This window comes from Schistocerca cancellata, chromosome 4 (genome assembly GCF_023864275.1).
Source record: "Schistocerca cancellata isolate TAMUIC-IGC-003103 chromosome 4, iqSchCanc2.1, whole genome shotgun sequence".
NCBI lineage: Eukaryota > Metazoa > Arthropoda > Insecta > Orthoptera > Acrididae > Schistocerca > Schistocerca cancellata.
Window position 1 is genome coordinate 724,898,064 of NC_064629.1, and position 16,288 is coordinate 724,914,351.

Genomic DNA, 16,288 nt, shown 5'->3' on the forward strand with positions numbered 1-16,288 from the left:
CAGAAATGTAAGGACTATGGTATGAAGATTAGCATCTCCAAAACGAAAGTAATGTCAGTGGGAAAGAAATATAAACGGATTGAGTGTCAAATAGGAGGAACAAAGTTAGAACAGGTGGACGGTTTCAAGTATTTAGGATGCATATTCTCACAGGATGGCAACATAGTGAAAGAACTGGATGCGAGGTGTAGCAAAGCTAATGCAGTGAGCGCTCATCTATGATCTACTCTCTTCTGCAAGAAGGAAGTCAGTACCAAGACTAAGTTATCTGTGCACCGTTCAATCTTTCGACCAACTTTGTTGTATGGGAGCAAAAGCTGGGTGGATTCAGGTTACCTTATCAACAAGGTTGAGGTTACAGATATGAAAGTAGCTAGGATGATTGCAGATACTAGTAGATGGGAACAATGGCAGGAGGGTGTCCACAATGAGGAAATCAAAGAAAAACTGGGAATGAACTCTATAGATGTAGCAGTCAGGGCGAACAGGCTTAGATGGTGGGGTCATGTTACACGCATGGGAGAAGCAAGGTTACCCAAGAGACTCATGGATTCAGCAGTAGAGGGTAGGAGGAGTCGGGGCAGACTGAGGAGAAGGTACCTGGATTCGGTTAAGAATGATTTTGAAGTAATAGGTTTAACATCAGAAGAGGCACCAATGTTAGCACTGAATAGGGGATCATGGAGGAACTGTATAAGGGGGGGCTATGCTCCAGACTGAACACTGAAAGGCATAATCAGTCTTAAATGATGATGATGATGATGATGACTTAAAATGAAGGCAGAGGTGCTTTCTTTGACAAACACTTGGCTAAGACCCTCTGACATCCTTGTAAAAATTAACTGGTGTTCCATCTCTAATACCTTGCTGACAATGAGACATTGAACCATAGAGTACACAAACTTTCCTATTTGTTGACTGTAGAGAAGTTAAATGACTCCCAGGAATGAAATTATTCTTATTTACTGAAGCAATATCATGAGAGTGAATATGACCTTTCTCATGTTGTATTACTTTCAGTAGCAATTTATAGTATGTAAATGCTTTCCTCAAAATATCATTAAATCATTCTGATTTCATGTGCGACATGAGCACATAAATACACTACTGGCCATTAAAATTGTTACACCAAGAAGAAATGCAGATGATAAGTGGGTATTCATTGGACAAATATATTATACTAGAACTGACATGTGATTACATTATCACGCAATTTGGGTGCATAGATCCTGAGAAATCAGTGCCCAGGACAACCACCTCTGGCCGTAATAATGGCCTTGATATGCCTGGGCATTGATTCAAACAGAGCTTGGATGGCGTGTACAGGTACAGCTGCCCATGCAGCTTCACCACGATACCACACTTCATCGAGAGTAGTGGCTGGCGTATTGTGACGAGCCAGTTGCTCGGCCACCATTGACCAGACGTTTTCAATTGGTGAGAGATCTGGAGAATGTACTGGCCAGGGCAGCACTCAAACATTTTCTGTATCCAGGATCTGGAACATGCGGTTGTGCATTATCCTGCTGAAATGTAAGGTTTCGCAGGGATCAAATGAAGGGTAGAGCCACGGGTCGTAACACATCTGAAATGTAATGTCCACTGTTCAAAGTGCCGGCAGTTCGAACAAGAGGTGACCGAGATGTGTAACCAATGGCACCCCATACAATCATGCCCGGTGATATGCCAGTATGGCGATGATGGATACACACTTCCAATGTGCGTTCACCACCATGTCGCCAAACACGGATGTGACCATCATGATGCTGTAAACAGAACCTGTATTCATTCAAAAAAATGAAGTTTTGCTATTCGTGCACCCAGGTTCGTCATTGAGTACACCATCGCAGGTGCTCCTGTCTGTGATGCAGCGTCAAGGGTAACCACAGCCATGGTCTCTGAGCTGATAGTCCATGCTGCTGCAAAACGACGTCGAACTGTTCATGCAGATGGTTGTTGTCTTGCAAACGTCCCCATCTGTTGACTCAGGGATCGAGACGTGGCTGCACGATCCGTTATAGCCATGTGGATAAAATGCCAGTCATCTTGACTGCTAGTGACACGAGGCCATTGGGATCCAGCAAGGCGTTCCGTATTACCTTCCTGAACCCACCGATTCCATATTCTGCTAACAGTCATTGGATATCAATCAACGCGAGCAGCAATGTCGCGATACGATAAACTGCAATTGTGATAGGCTACAATCCAACCTTTATCAAAGCTTACATGCGGCATCACAACAACGTTTCACCAGGCAACGCTGGTCAACTGCTCTTTATGTATGAGAAATCAGTTGGAAACTTTCCTCATGTCAGCAACCTTGTGTGAATGCTCTGAAAAGCTGATCATTTGCATATCACAGCACCTTCTTCGTGTCAGTTAAATTTCGCGTCTGTAGCACGTCATCTTCGTGGTGTAGCAATTTTAATGGCTAGTAGTGTAGATAATCTGTATCATTAGTAGTAGTTGCCAGAAAAGATGCTCTTTATATTACATTGCATATTATATTATGGAGCAGCATCTATTGGAAGAAATAGTGTTTTCCCTTAGAAGTATTGCATAAAATTCATTTATGTGAGTTCTTAGTTGTCTAGATGCAACAGATGTGCACATTTGCAGTTCTATTGAACAGACAGTGTAGTTTTTCTGCTCACTATATGCTTAAGAGCCAGTTAACACTCTTTTCCACTTGTAGAAATGCCAAATTTTCAAGTTCGTATTATCTCTTAAAGTCAGGTGATTCCAGTTCTTCTATGTGTTGAATATGGAAGGACAACTTTTGTAAATAATCTGAAGAGACTGCTAACCAACTCCATATGAAACACCTGTTCATCATGAGAAATTTCACATGTACCACTTTCCCCACATGGAGGCTCTGAACAATCCTACACAGATGTTTTGAATCTTCACATTCTTGAACACCCCTCACTATACTAAATGATAGAAGCAACATGTTACATTTGCACATTTGGATTTCTGATTGTATAACTTCAATTTAATGGAGTGTTGAGCTCCAATTTAAAATGTCAAATGCAGAAAATTAACCTAAATATTCACAGTAACAGTAATGAACATTACTAACAGCCAAGTATTGCACACCAAAATCTAGGCACACTTGCTACTAGATGCAACAGTTAGAAAACATGTCTAAATAATAACTGGGATTCCCAGAGTGCTACTTGCATGTAAAAAAAAAACCTATCATGGCAATTTTTTCATTATTAATGCAATGTCCAACATATTTCTATACATTTTTGTGAGAAGTGCAGCTTGGTTGTAGTGAGATTTTATATTTTATTGATTTTTTTTTTTGTTTCTCTTGAACAGTTTCTTTTGGATTTCCCATTACAGTGATAAAATTTACTGAAAATGTTTCTTTAAAATTATGACTTCATGACTGTAAATGTTGAAATTAAATAAATACAATCTAAGATTAAGTGTGCACAGGATCAGCTATGATTTAAATCCAGATCTGCAGCTCTTTCAGCCAGTCTCTGTCACCTGAATAAATACAAAACAATCCAAGCCTTTGGAAGATGTTTTCATCAGCATGGCTAAGAAAGCAAAGTATCTGAGAACCACAACACAGTTAACCAATGTTAATAAGATCACTGTACAAAATATTAGTCAACTTCCCTACTCCTCTCCTCCTGCCCCACCCTCCATGTCAAGAGAGTGACACTTTGGAGCACTGCAGAATTGGTACCAGGTCATCAAGTGACACTCCACTACTGACATAAGCTATATCAATGAAGTGGTGTATATGTGCCAGTTGGTTGAATGGAATCGGTGCAATTCCATGGATCACCGTGGTGACATAACAGAAAGGAGCTAACATGATGATTCCCACACCATGAATGATGCTGCCAGATCTGTTAGTGTATTAATTTGGACTGTACAATGTGTCAACAAGGAATGATATACCATTCAGGGCCATGTAATATGGTATAAATCAATGATCATAAACAGATCCTAACTGACAAATGTCACACCTCAGCAATGACAACCAGTTTCAAACTCTACTGACATTTTGCTGCTGTCATTGACTTCAGAGCCATCTCAACCAGTTTCCAAGGGAACCTTATGAAGGGAACTACATGTAATATGACATTTAGAGTTGGGTACCTGGCAAAAGACCGCCACTCAAAGCATTTCATAAAGCTGCCTATCTTCAGTGTGCCAAACAACACACAAATTGGATAGTAGCTGACTGGAAGCAGATGTTTTTGAATGATGCAAGGTGACAAGTGAACTGATAGTCCAATAAATGCATTTAACCTGCAGTGTGAGGAGAGTGTGTACTATGATCAAAATAACAAAGTAATTGACTGTTCAGCATGGGAAGAGATGATGTTGTCAGTTCACCTAAGCCTATGCATGAAATATGGCAGTGACAGCAAGAGCTGGGCAATTCCATACTGAATACATTCACATGCTGCTCATTAATGTGCATTACTGGGTTTATTTAAAAGAAAGCAATGGAGATGGTTGCAAGTATCATCCACAGCTGGCTGTAGCAACTAGAAACTGATGAGACAGCAGAGAAATACAACAACAGTGAACAGAAGGCATGACTGAGCTCATTTTTTGACTGATTGTTGCTGTCCTGTAATCAAACAGCTGTCAGACACCTTTTTTTATTCTGATCCAGATGTAGTTCAGGTCAGAGGTAGTTCCATGGTTTTTTGAAGATGTTTTTCACAATGTGACTTTAGCCCATTTATTCAAGTTACTGTGAACATTCTTGGTGACCAAGGATAGCCTTTTCTTCTACATCTTCATGATGAGTATGCTGTGGATACTTCAATCCTCCAAGATGACAACAGCCATTTTCACAGAGCAGCATGTATAAATTCTGGTTTGATAAACACTCAGGCACCTTACTGAATTTCAACTGAGATATAAATTACCCAATGTTAATCCCATAGAAAATGTCTGGGACCATTTGAAACAGCAGGTGAAATCTAGCAGTCAACATCCCCACAATTTTGTAGCTCTACAGGTTCTAATCACAAATGAGTGGTTTGAGTTGGATGTGACATACCTAAAGAAATTTGTGGACTCTCTTCCTCACTTTTTGAAGCCATTAGCAAGATCAGAGACTATGTTACCCAGTATTAGTATAACACCTTCTGAGAGTGACTAGTTTTTGTCCAATGTGCATACCTTCAAATACTAAAATGACTGCTTGAGCCAATACAGCAAAAAAATTGTCCACATTATAGTGATCCAAGGTTCCTCCAAAATGACAATGTTCTTGATCCTATGTTATGAAGTATTAGGCAGTTCATGGCCGAAATGAAATACCCAAGATTTTGCACCCACCTTACTCAGCAGGTCCAAACTCCTGTGTGACCTTTTCCTCTTCTGTAGAATGAAAAAGGCCTATAAGGCAAAAGTCCTCAGAACTTAGAAGATGTGAAATCAGAATACACATGAAAAAGAATTTTTGAAAACAAGCATTGAAATAGAACTTCATCATTGATGGGATGTTAAACTCTAATCTTCCTTTCTTTTTCTTTGTAGCATGGCTTCATTTATACCTCATTTAGGATGAAAGATAGGAAGTATAGGGTTTAACATCCCATTAACAATGATATGGTACCAATGACCAAGCAGTTTGGTCCCTCCCCCTGCCTTTAAACTGACCAACCAACCAACAACAAAATCATCAGAGACAATAATACTGAGTCCATGCGGCTCAAAGGTTTGGTGTGAGTCTTTCAATTGGATGCCTCTTCAGAAACTTACATGTCCCTAACCTACCCTAGTAATCATACCAGGGAAAGCTGAAGTACAGTTTAATGTGGAATCCAAACCACCTGTCAGTCCTGGTGAATCTTCACATCATTGAGAGGTGAAGGATAGTTAAAGGCAGATGGAAATACTTTGTGGTCTGGCCGAGATTTGATCCTGCAACCTTTCAGTTTCCAGATATGTGCTTCACCATTAAACCATCAGGCATGACTATTATTAAAAATGGGCCATACTAGGAGAACATTGAATTGCAGATGGATGGAAACCACTCACTCCATTGTGGCCACCCATTGTCAAGAAATGAAGTTAACCACATTAAAAAAATACTTATTTTCTGGTTGTCATGGTGATTAGAAATAAACCACAAACATATGCCATCAAACCACCAACACATTTTTTTTTAATTCATTCAAAATTTCATGTATCTCAGTTACTGTCATAAAAGCACAAAAAATCAACATCCATCTCATAAAGTGGAAAATATGATTATTTGGAAAAGTCATCAGTCAACACATCCCAGTTTCAATACCATAGAGCTAATTCAAATCTTTTTTTCTGTGTGTATGGACATTGAAGTGGTGAATGAGAATTTGTACCGAGGCCAGGATTCAAACCTGGGTCTCTACTCACTCGGCAGATGCACAACCACTATGCCACACTGGTGCAGTGGCTTTGCACAACAGCATGGACAACCTAGCACACCTCCCTCCTCAATCCAAATTCCCATTCACACCTCAGCCCACTTGGTATTCCCCCCAAAAATTTGAACAACATTGCAGAGTCTCTCCCGCTGTATTGGAATAATACCTCAGCATCAAATAAAATGGAAAATCCTGTCTGAAATCCAATCATAGGTGCTTTAATCAAATAAAACTGTTTTTCATTCATTGCTTCAGTCTGAAAATGTGCATCATAGATATTTGAGACTTGAAAAAAGTTGCCGGAACCATATGGCTTCATTGGATCAAATTTTTTCTGTTCATGCACCATTTTTAGCATGGTTAAAGTCCATCTGTCTCCTTCCGTAATCTATATACAGCAGAATTCAACAAAACAGTGTGGTATACATGACTCTTGTTGCCTCCTGGTTCATTTGAATGGTGAGTTGTCCCTCTGTAGTATGGTGGTAGGTCATAATGTATTAGTGTAGGCAACATAAACTGTGGACATGGTGCCCTGCAGTTTTCTCAAAAGCTATTCATGATGGTGCTGCTAGCCCTCTAACAAAATATTTTCATCACAGAGCTATGCAAGCAGTTCACAAACTTCACTTAGCAAAGCATATAAACTGACAGTTAGGGTCAAATGTGGCTCATTTGTAACTGAATCTGGATTATAAATTTATAGGCAAATAGAAAAAGAAATGAAAAAGTTACAATTCTAACTTAACATTTATTGGAGTTTGTTTTAATTTTTCAGTCATGAAAAAAAGAAAATGTACTGGGAACAATTGGAGATGAGGTGTCGTTATATGTATCGACAACAGCACACAGCACGCCACTGCAACTGCTGCGATGATTGCCGCTACCCACTTCCACATGAAGGATTCCCTTGGGAGGTTATTGATGAGAGGTAACATACCTTTAATTGAATTTATGTGTTAGAATAAAATATTATTAAAAGTATACAGAAATAACAAAACCATCTACATAAAGATTACACCTACAACTCTTAAAATATAACAATACAATATTCCCCTTTCACAGTGGCATGAGGGAATGTTGCCAACAACTTTAACATGGATAATTACTTTGTTAAATTGTAAAATATATTAAGTTACATTTAAGTTACTAACAAAAACTGAAAAATTTCATTTATCATCAGCAATAAAGATATGTAACATATAGCAGTGAGTGAAATTCATACGAACACCCTGTCCATTCCCTTATGTACCTACTTGACCAGTGGGCATCAAATAACCTTCATCATGAACTATGTTTCTTAACATCACATCTAGGTGGTGATAAATGTAATATGATTGACAATGTATAGTAGTTCTGCCTTTATATAAAACTGCCAATCCCTAAGCATATAAACTGACCGTTAGGGTCAAATGTGATTCATTTGTAACTGAATATAGATTATAAATTCACAGGCAAATGGAAAAAGAAATGAAAAGGTTTCAATTCTAACTGAAACATCATCATCAGCTGTTCAGTATATTTTGGTACAACTAAAGAGTGGAAATGGAAAATGTTCTAGATGCCAAATTTCACATATGTCAGGAGAATGAAAAATCAATGTGTATGCAATTCACTTGCAGGTCTCTGGTTCTGCAGTGGTCCATTTACTTTGTAAGTGTATTGTACAAGAGTATTCACTGTCGCCCCTTATTTTCACTAAAATGAATTACCAGAACACAACCCTTGATATAAAAATATGTTTATTCTCATAATACACAAGATGTGCACTCACTGTTGCTCTTGACTTGACTGAGACATACTTCCACCTGTGACGAAGTCTCCAGGCTACCTGTTACTCTAACACATGGCAAGATAACAATGCTTGCTGCTCACTGCAATACTTACCAGGATGAGACATAAATCTGCTAACTGCAGTCTCCAAAGTAACTTATTCTAACATAAAGCCAGATACAATGCATCCCACTCAGTGAAGTGCTATCCAGGCTGAGACACATCTGCTTGCTGCAGATTCTCCCAGGTAACTCTCATGTTACCTTGATGTGGCCCCTCAGCCATACCTGCCTGTCCCCAGCAAAATGACAGGAGGGAGGAAGGAGAAACCATTAGGTAGAGGGTGTAGGGACAGTACCTGCATTTCAGCAGCTGTCACTCCTTGCAGACCAAAAAATCACTCCCACACAGCCATGGACAGCATATCTGCACTGATGAGAACTTCCTTGCCCAGTATGCTTAAGATCTCATGAGGGCCTTCACAGGCAGGCACTACTCCCCAAACTTACTCCACAACCAGATTTCCCATGCCATATCCTCACACACACCTAATGCCTCCACCACCTCTGAGAATCAACCACAAAAATGTGCCCCCTCATGACTCATTATCACCCTGGACTGAAACAACTGAAGCATAATTTTTGCCAGGACTTTATCACAATGCCCTAAAATGAGGGCATCTTATCCAAGATTCTTCCCACTCTCCTAAAGTCATACTCCATTGCCCATCCAAACTACACAACATCCTGGAGCAACCCTATGTCATTCCTACTCCCATCCCATTGCCACAGGCATCATACCCCTGTGGAAGGCCCAGGTGTGAGACCTGCCCAATCCACCGACTCAGCACATCCAGTTCCAGTACTGTCACAGGGTTATCCTATCCCATCAGAGGCAGGACCATCTGTGAAAGCAGCCGTGTCATACACCAACTCTGCTGCAATCAGTGCACAGCATTTTATGTCAATACAGTCCTTGGCCAATTTATTAGGTGCACTACAGTTTTTAAGTAAATTTTTTATTTATGTCTAACAAAATCTGTTTGTTTTTAATACATAAACTGTGATAAAATGATTATGAGTTGGCTACTTCATAACTAAGGTGATATAACAAATAAATAAAACATAGCATTTGTTGAAAATATTTTATTTCAATAATTATAACAAAAATTAAAATATTGTGAAAGTGAAAACATTAATTTTAATATCTAGTTGAGCCAACTTTTGGAGCTATGAGAGCCTTAATATGACATGGCATGCTGTCAATGCAGGACTGTACAGTTTCCTGCATTTGCGGATAATGATACCACACATTGATGATCTTCTCAAAGAGCTGTGTTTTTGTTGTGATGACATCTTTTGCCACCTCCCTCTTCATTAGTTCCCATACTTTTTTTTCTATGGGGTTCATGTTGGAACTATTACCTGGCCAGTCTAACAGAGGGATATTTTGTTCCTTCAGAAAGGATTTGATTGACCTGGCTGTGTGACAGGGAGCACCATTCTGCATAAAAATAAATGGTTCCCCATTCGGGGACCATTCTCTGAGCTGTGGTATTAACTGTTTTTGTTTTTGAAGGACTTCCTTGAACTGGTCTTGCCTCATTATGCCTTTAACCATGTAAAGACATCCTGTTCCCTTGCCACAGATGACAGACCAAATCATCAACTTAGTTGCGTGTTTTATGGTGTGAATAATGCAGTTGGGATGAAATTTTTCTCCTGTTCGATGGTGCACATACTGACATTTGTTAGTTAAAATTTCAAATGTGTTTTCATCGCTGAAGCATACCTGTAAAAATCAAGAAACATAATTAATCTACTATGAATAAATGTACATAGGTTGTATCATATTGTAAATAATAATTTTAAAGTTAAATTACCGATCTTCAGAAATTCACATCCTTATCACACCACTGTTTAACCTACTTCAGATGCTTTACTTTCATTGTGGCTGTTAACATTGGTTTTCTAGTGGGTTGGCAGGCCTTGAAATCAATATCCTTCAACTTTCTGCGAACAGTGCATCAGATGCATTCACATTAGCTTCTTCCAGTTGAGATTTTATCTGAAACTTCCTGGTAGATTAAAACCATGTGCTGGATCGAGACTCAAACTCAGGACTTTTGCCTTTTACAGGCAAGTGCTCTACCACCTGAGCTACCCAAGCAGACTCATGTCCCACCCTAACAGCTTCAATTCTGCCAGTACCTCATCTCCAACCTTTCAAACTTCACAGAAGTTCTTCTGTGAATCTTGTGGAACTAACACTCCTGGGAGAAAGGATATTGCAGAGACATTGCTCAGTCACAGTCTGGAGGATGTCTCCAGAATCAGATTTTCACTCTGCAGTAGAGTGTGCGCTGATATGAGACTTCCTGGCATATTAAAACTGTGTGCCCGACCGTGACTCAAACTCGGGACCTTTGCCTTTCGTGGGCAAGTGCTCTACCATCTGAGCTACCCAAGCATGACTCACGACCCTTCCTCACAGCTTCAATTCTGCCAGTACCTCGTCTGCCAGGAAATTTCATATCAGTGCACACTCCACTGCAGAGTGAAAATCTCATTCTGGAAACAACCCCTAGGCTGTGGCTAAGTCATGTCTCCGCAATATCCTTTCTTCCAGGAGTGATAGTTCTGCATGGTACGCAGAAGAGCTTCTGTGAAGTTTGGAAGCTAGGAGATGAGGTACTGGCAGAATTGAAGCTGTGCGGACAGGTCATGAGTCGTGCTTGGGTAGGTAAGATGGTAGAGCACTTGCTTGCGAAAGGCAAAGATCCTGAGTTCGAGTCATTGTCCAGCACACAGTTTTAATCTACCAGGAAGTTTCATATCAGCGCACACTCAACTGCATAGTGAAATCTCATTCTGGAGATTTTATCTGTTTCGTTGTTTCAAATTTGTTTTCTAGGCAAATTATTTTGAGAAAACTTTCTGACCTTGGAGTGAAAATTGGTTTTCTTCAACATTTATTCTTCCTTTTGGGGCTCAGTTCTTCACCTGAATCAATTATCTTCTTTATACGCCTCACACTAGCTTCTGATGTTTCCAACCTTTGTGAAATTTCATGACTGGAATACATTTTTGTGTTAATGAAGGCTTTGACCTCCGCTTTTTTATGTGGTGACTCTTTTACCCATTTTTAAAGGTCACAGTCAGTAATATCTGTTTGTTAAACAATCAATTGTGATGTCGATATTACAAAATTGATAATAAAAGTGAGCAAAATATTACACCAGTTACATGTGAGAACACTATTGAACAGGTCCTTTCCTGTATGCTGTACTCTGCATATTAATACAATAAGTCAACAATCCAATGTCATGAAGCAACAATAGATACAAAATTCAACAATGTAATAAGTTCCCTGAATAGCTGTCATAATTTTTCTGATTAATCGCATTAAATATAGTACACAACATGTAATTATTACAAACAACATTAAAAATGTGCAGTTCGTCTAATAATTTGGCCAGGGACTGTATGTCAACCAAGCAGCTGTCCACCAGAATGACATTGACCACCCAATGGCACAACATTCAGCTGAGCACAACATGCCTGAGTTCAATGGCTGCTTCAAATCTGGGTCATCTGGAGCCATCCCTCCACCACCAGTTTTTGTGAACTACACAGCTGGGTGATATCTGTGCAACACCTCCTCTTATCGCATAACCCTTCTGACATCAGTTTCCATTAATCTCTGCCCGCTATTGTTGACAATAATTATTTCTCTTTTTCTCTTTATTCCTCTCCTTTTCCACTACTCCTCTCTCCTCCCTCCCCACCTCTCCCCTGCCCACTGCCTAACCTGCAGCATTTCACTGTTCGCCATCCCCACCATACTATCTGTCTCCCTCCCCGCCGCAGCCTCCTCCTTACCCCCACCCAGTCGTCACTCCCATCGTGCACTGGTGCCACTGCTCGCAGTGTGGTTTCAGTTGCCTGAGACTGCAGTCATGGCTGAGATATGGACATTACCCCTCACAACAAGTTTTCTACATCGAAATCTAAAAATACAACTGTACCCTGAAAATAACTGTGAAGTGCATGTGAAGAATGACTGTTTAAATACTGCTGTGCACTTTATAATATATATACAATGCTGTCTTTACTGATGTATCTTCTTCCTCTGTAAAGGAATACACTACTGGCCACTAAAATTATTACACCAAGAAGAAATGCAGATGGTAAATGGGTATTCATTGGACAAATATATTATACTAGAACTGACATGTGATTACATTTTCACGCAATTTGGGTGCATAGCTCCTGAGAAATCAGTGCCCAGAACAACCACCTCTGGCCATAATAACGGCCTTGATATGCCTGGGCATTGAGTCAAACAGAGCTTGGATGGCGTGTACAGGTACAGCTGCCCATGCAGCTTCAACACGATACCACACTTCATCGAGAGTAGTGACTGGCGTATTGTGACGAGCCAGTTGCTCGGCCACCATTGACCAGACATTTTCAATTGGTGAGAGATCTGGAGAATGTGCTGGCCAGGGCAGCAGAGGAACTTTTTCTGTATCCAGAAAGGCCCGTACAGAACCTGCAACATGCGGTCGTGCATTATCCTGCTGAAATGTAGGGTTTCGCAGGGATCGAATGAAGGGTAGAGCCACGGGTCGTAACACATCTGAAATGTAACGTCCACTGTTCAAAGTGCCGTCAATGCGAACAAGAGGTGACCGAGACGTGTAACCATTGGCACCCCATACCATCAAGCTGGGTGATACACCAGTATGGCGAAGATGAATACACACTTCCAATGTGCGTTCACCGCAATGTCGCCAAACATGGATGCGACCATCATGATGCTGTAAACAGAACCTGGATTCTTCCAAAAAAATGACATTTTGCCATTCGTGCACCCAGGTTCATCATTGAGAACACCATCACAGGCACTCCTGTCTGTGATGCAGCGTCAAGGGTAACCGTAGCCGTGGTCTCCGAGCTGATAGTCCATCCTGCTGCAAACGTCCCCATCTGTTGACTCAGGGATCAAGACGTGGCTGCATGATCCATTACAGCCATGCAGATAAGATGCCTGTCATCTCAACTGCTAGTGATACGAGGCCGTTGGGATCCAGCATGGAATTCCATATTACCCTCCTGAACCCACTGATTCCATATTCTACTAACAGGCATTGGATCTCGACCAACGCGAGCAGCAATGTCACGATACGATAAACTGCAATCACGATAGGGTACAATCCAACCTTTATCAAAGTCAGAAATGTGATGGTACGCATTTCTCCTCCTTACACAACGCATCACTACAATGTTTCACCAGGCAACGCTGGTCAACTACTGTTTGTGTATGAGAAATCGGTTGGAAACTTTCCTCATGTCAGCACGTTGTAGGTGTTGCCACCGGCACCAACCTTGTGTGAATGCTCTGAAAAGCTAATCATTTGCATATCAGAGCATCTTCTTCCTGTCAGTTAAATTTTGCGTCTGTAGCGCGTCATCTTCGTGGTGTAGCAATTTTAATGGCCAGTAGTGTATATCAATGAAAATAATCAACTTTTCAAAATATAATGTAATTGGATAGATATAAAATCGACTCAACAAGTGGCAGCAGCAGAACACATGTATAAAATGTATTCAGAGTTAGCAAGCTTCCAAAGCTAGTGGCTCCTTCTTCTGGCAGAAGAAGTCTTCCTTCCCCTTCAACCCTTCTGCCAGATGAAGGAGCCACTGGCTCCAAAAGCTTGCAAATTGCAATACCATTGATAAGTGTGTTTTCCTGCTGCCAGTCCACTTGGTGAGTTGCTTCTTTATCCATCCAATTACATTATATTTTCTGTAAAGGAATGTTTGGAAACAGTTCAGTGTTTCTCATTTTGCTTTGCAAATCTCACTTTCAGTTCCTGTGCTACACATGAGTACGTGGATAATAACTTTGGTGAGATTGACAACCTCTACATTAGAATGGAATTTACACTGATATATGACTCTGAACATCAACATTGAGGTGATAGTCTGTTTGGCAACAGCACAGTGAATCAATGGTATTTTCAGCACATGCTTCCTTGTCTGTCATATCAGCCACTTCTTTTCCCAGAATTCTCATGTGTTCTGACCCAGTGGAATAACACCTCATTCAAATACTTTGTAGCTGTATATGTTGACCAGTATTGTCTGGACTGTGTAACATATACAATGGATTCAGAAATTTAGAGCATGTGAAACATTTTGCTTTACAAATACACATCATCTGTTCCAGTTCCTCGAGGTTATATGTAACTATGCATGAGACAGAGTACACCAATTTCATAAACACATTTTAAGAACATTCTCAGGAGAAGTTACAATGCAGCTATGAAAACACATCTGTTTAGATTTATCAGTGAATATACCCGTTTAGTTGTGGAGTTTATTTAAAATTCTATAAAATAGAGTTTAAAATGCTAAACCTAAATTTTTTTGGGCCTCTTCAATAGCGTGGTTAGAAGTCAGCTCCAACTCTGGGTTGTGGGTGATATTTTCCTTATGCCACCTACCATTGGGCCCTGCATGGCATACATATCAAATGGTTTAAGTGTTCATGGGCGATTCATTTAATGATGTACAGTTTGGAATGTAGATGATCATGGAACAGCAAAACATCTATAGACATAACACACCACAAGGTGCTACCACCAGATTCCTAGTGGAGGCTGCCCAGCCACAGAATGTGGACTGGAAGCAGCCATAGGTAGCCTCATTCCCACATGGGAATGTAGGTCTCACAGCTCTGTATAATGTAAATGCAGAATTTAACTGCAACTGCATAGAATAATTCTAAAACTGAAGCAAATGAATGGTATCATCATCCAAAATCTATAGCTGAGGTGCTTAAGATCTTCAGCATCTTTGGTGATTCTTCCTATTAGATCCCTTAAGTACTGTAACCATGAGAACTTCTCATCATTATGTCTGCCTTTGGACATCCAAAGAAAAAGAGACAAAAGTTCTTCATTTCCTGCAGTCACTTATAATGAACAGAAACACAAAAGCACATCTCTTTAATTTTCCCACATATGTATCAGTGATGAGAAGCACAATTTCTTATAGAAGAAGCTATTGCATTTCATTACTTTGAAAATGAATAAGCCACGTATTTTCTTTGCTGCAAACAGAGATTTATTTTCCTTTTCTTGCCTGTATGGAATTTCCAACCAGCAATCTCATTCTGAAGAACTTCTTACTATTTTTTTAAAAAAATCATCTAATGTTGCTTGAGATTAATGTTGTTCCTTGGTACTGATTATATTTTCAATACTTTGTGTTAAAATCTAAAACTCTTTCTTAATTATTGTTTATTATTTTTGCTTCTTCCTTTTCTTTCTGTTTAGTAAAATAAATTCTGTGGACAGACATGCATATAAAATGGTTTTACACATTTTCCTCAGTTCAGTAGACAATCCTGATTAAGATATAAGATAATTTAGTAATCATTTTAGGCACCGGCATTTTCCCAGGCATATCAGTTATGTTGTGTGGAGTTTCTATGCACCATTAGTTTGTGAAGCTACTAACTTTGAAAATGGCCTTGAATCTGAATATGTAAATTGCAAAGCAGTGAACTTAGTTCACATCACCAATTGATACACTAAATTACTGTTGAACTGGTTAAACACAAATGCTGGATGTAAATATGTAAGTCTCAAAATTCTTAAATACTACCCTCATGATTACATCAGTTCTTTTCCATTTTGTTTGCTTTGTTTCTCATCGGTATTGTCATGAGCTGTGGTGCATGCAGTATGGCATAATTGTTAGCATCACTGACTGGTGTGCTTAGGATCACCAGTTCAAATCCAATCGCCAGGAATTATTTCTCATTTAACGTTTATCAGTTCTTGAAATATGTTATGTTTGTAATGTTTGTTTATTTTGAAATATTCAGTGTTTGTATAAATACCAGCATTTGGGAATATTCAGTGTTTGTATAAACAGCTGCATTCTCTGTCCAGGAGTTTAGTTCTGTTCTGCCTATAAGCTGGTGTCAAGTGATGCTAAGTTTTGAACTTTCTTATGATCCTGCCTTCATATTTGGAGTTGATTATGGTTTCAACGTGACATTGTTTGCTGAAGGTAGGCCAAACTGATGAAAACATTTGGCAA

At 39.7% G+C, this 16,288-nt stretch overlaps 1 protein-coding gene across 1 annotated transcript in view; it reads left to right on the forward strand.

The window, feature by feature from the left end:
* Positions 1-16,288, forward strand: part of LOC126183563 (uncharacterized) — a 51,384-nt gene that overhangs the window by 26,547 nt on the left and 8,549 nt on the right. The window contains exon 5 of the mRNA XM_049925641.1: positions 7,177-7,329. Coding sequence (XP_049781598.1) covers positions 7,177-7,329 — 153 coding nt within the window. The remainder of the gene's footprint in view (positions 1-7,176; positions 7,330-16,288) is intronic.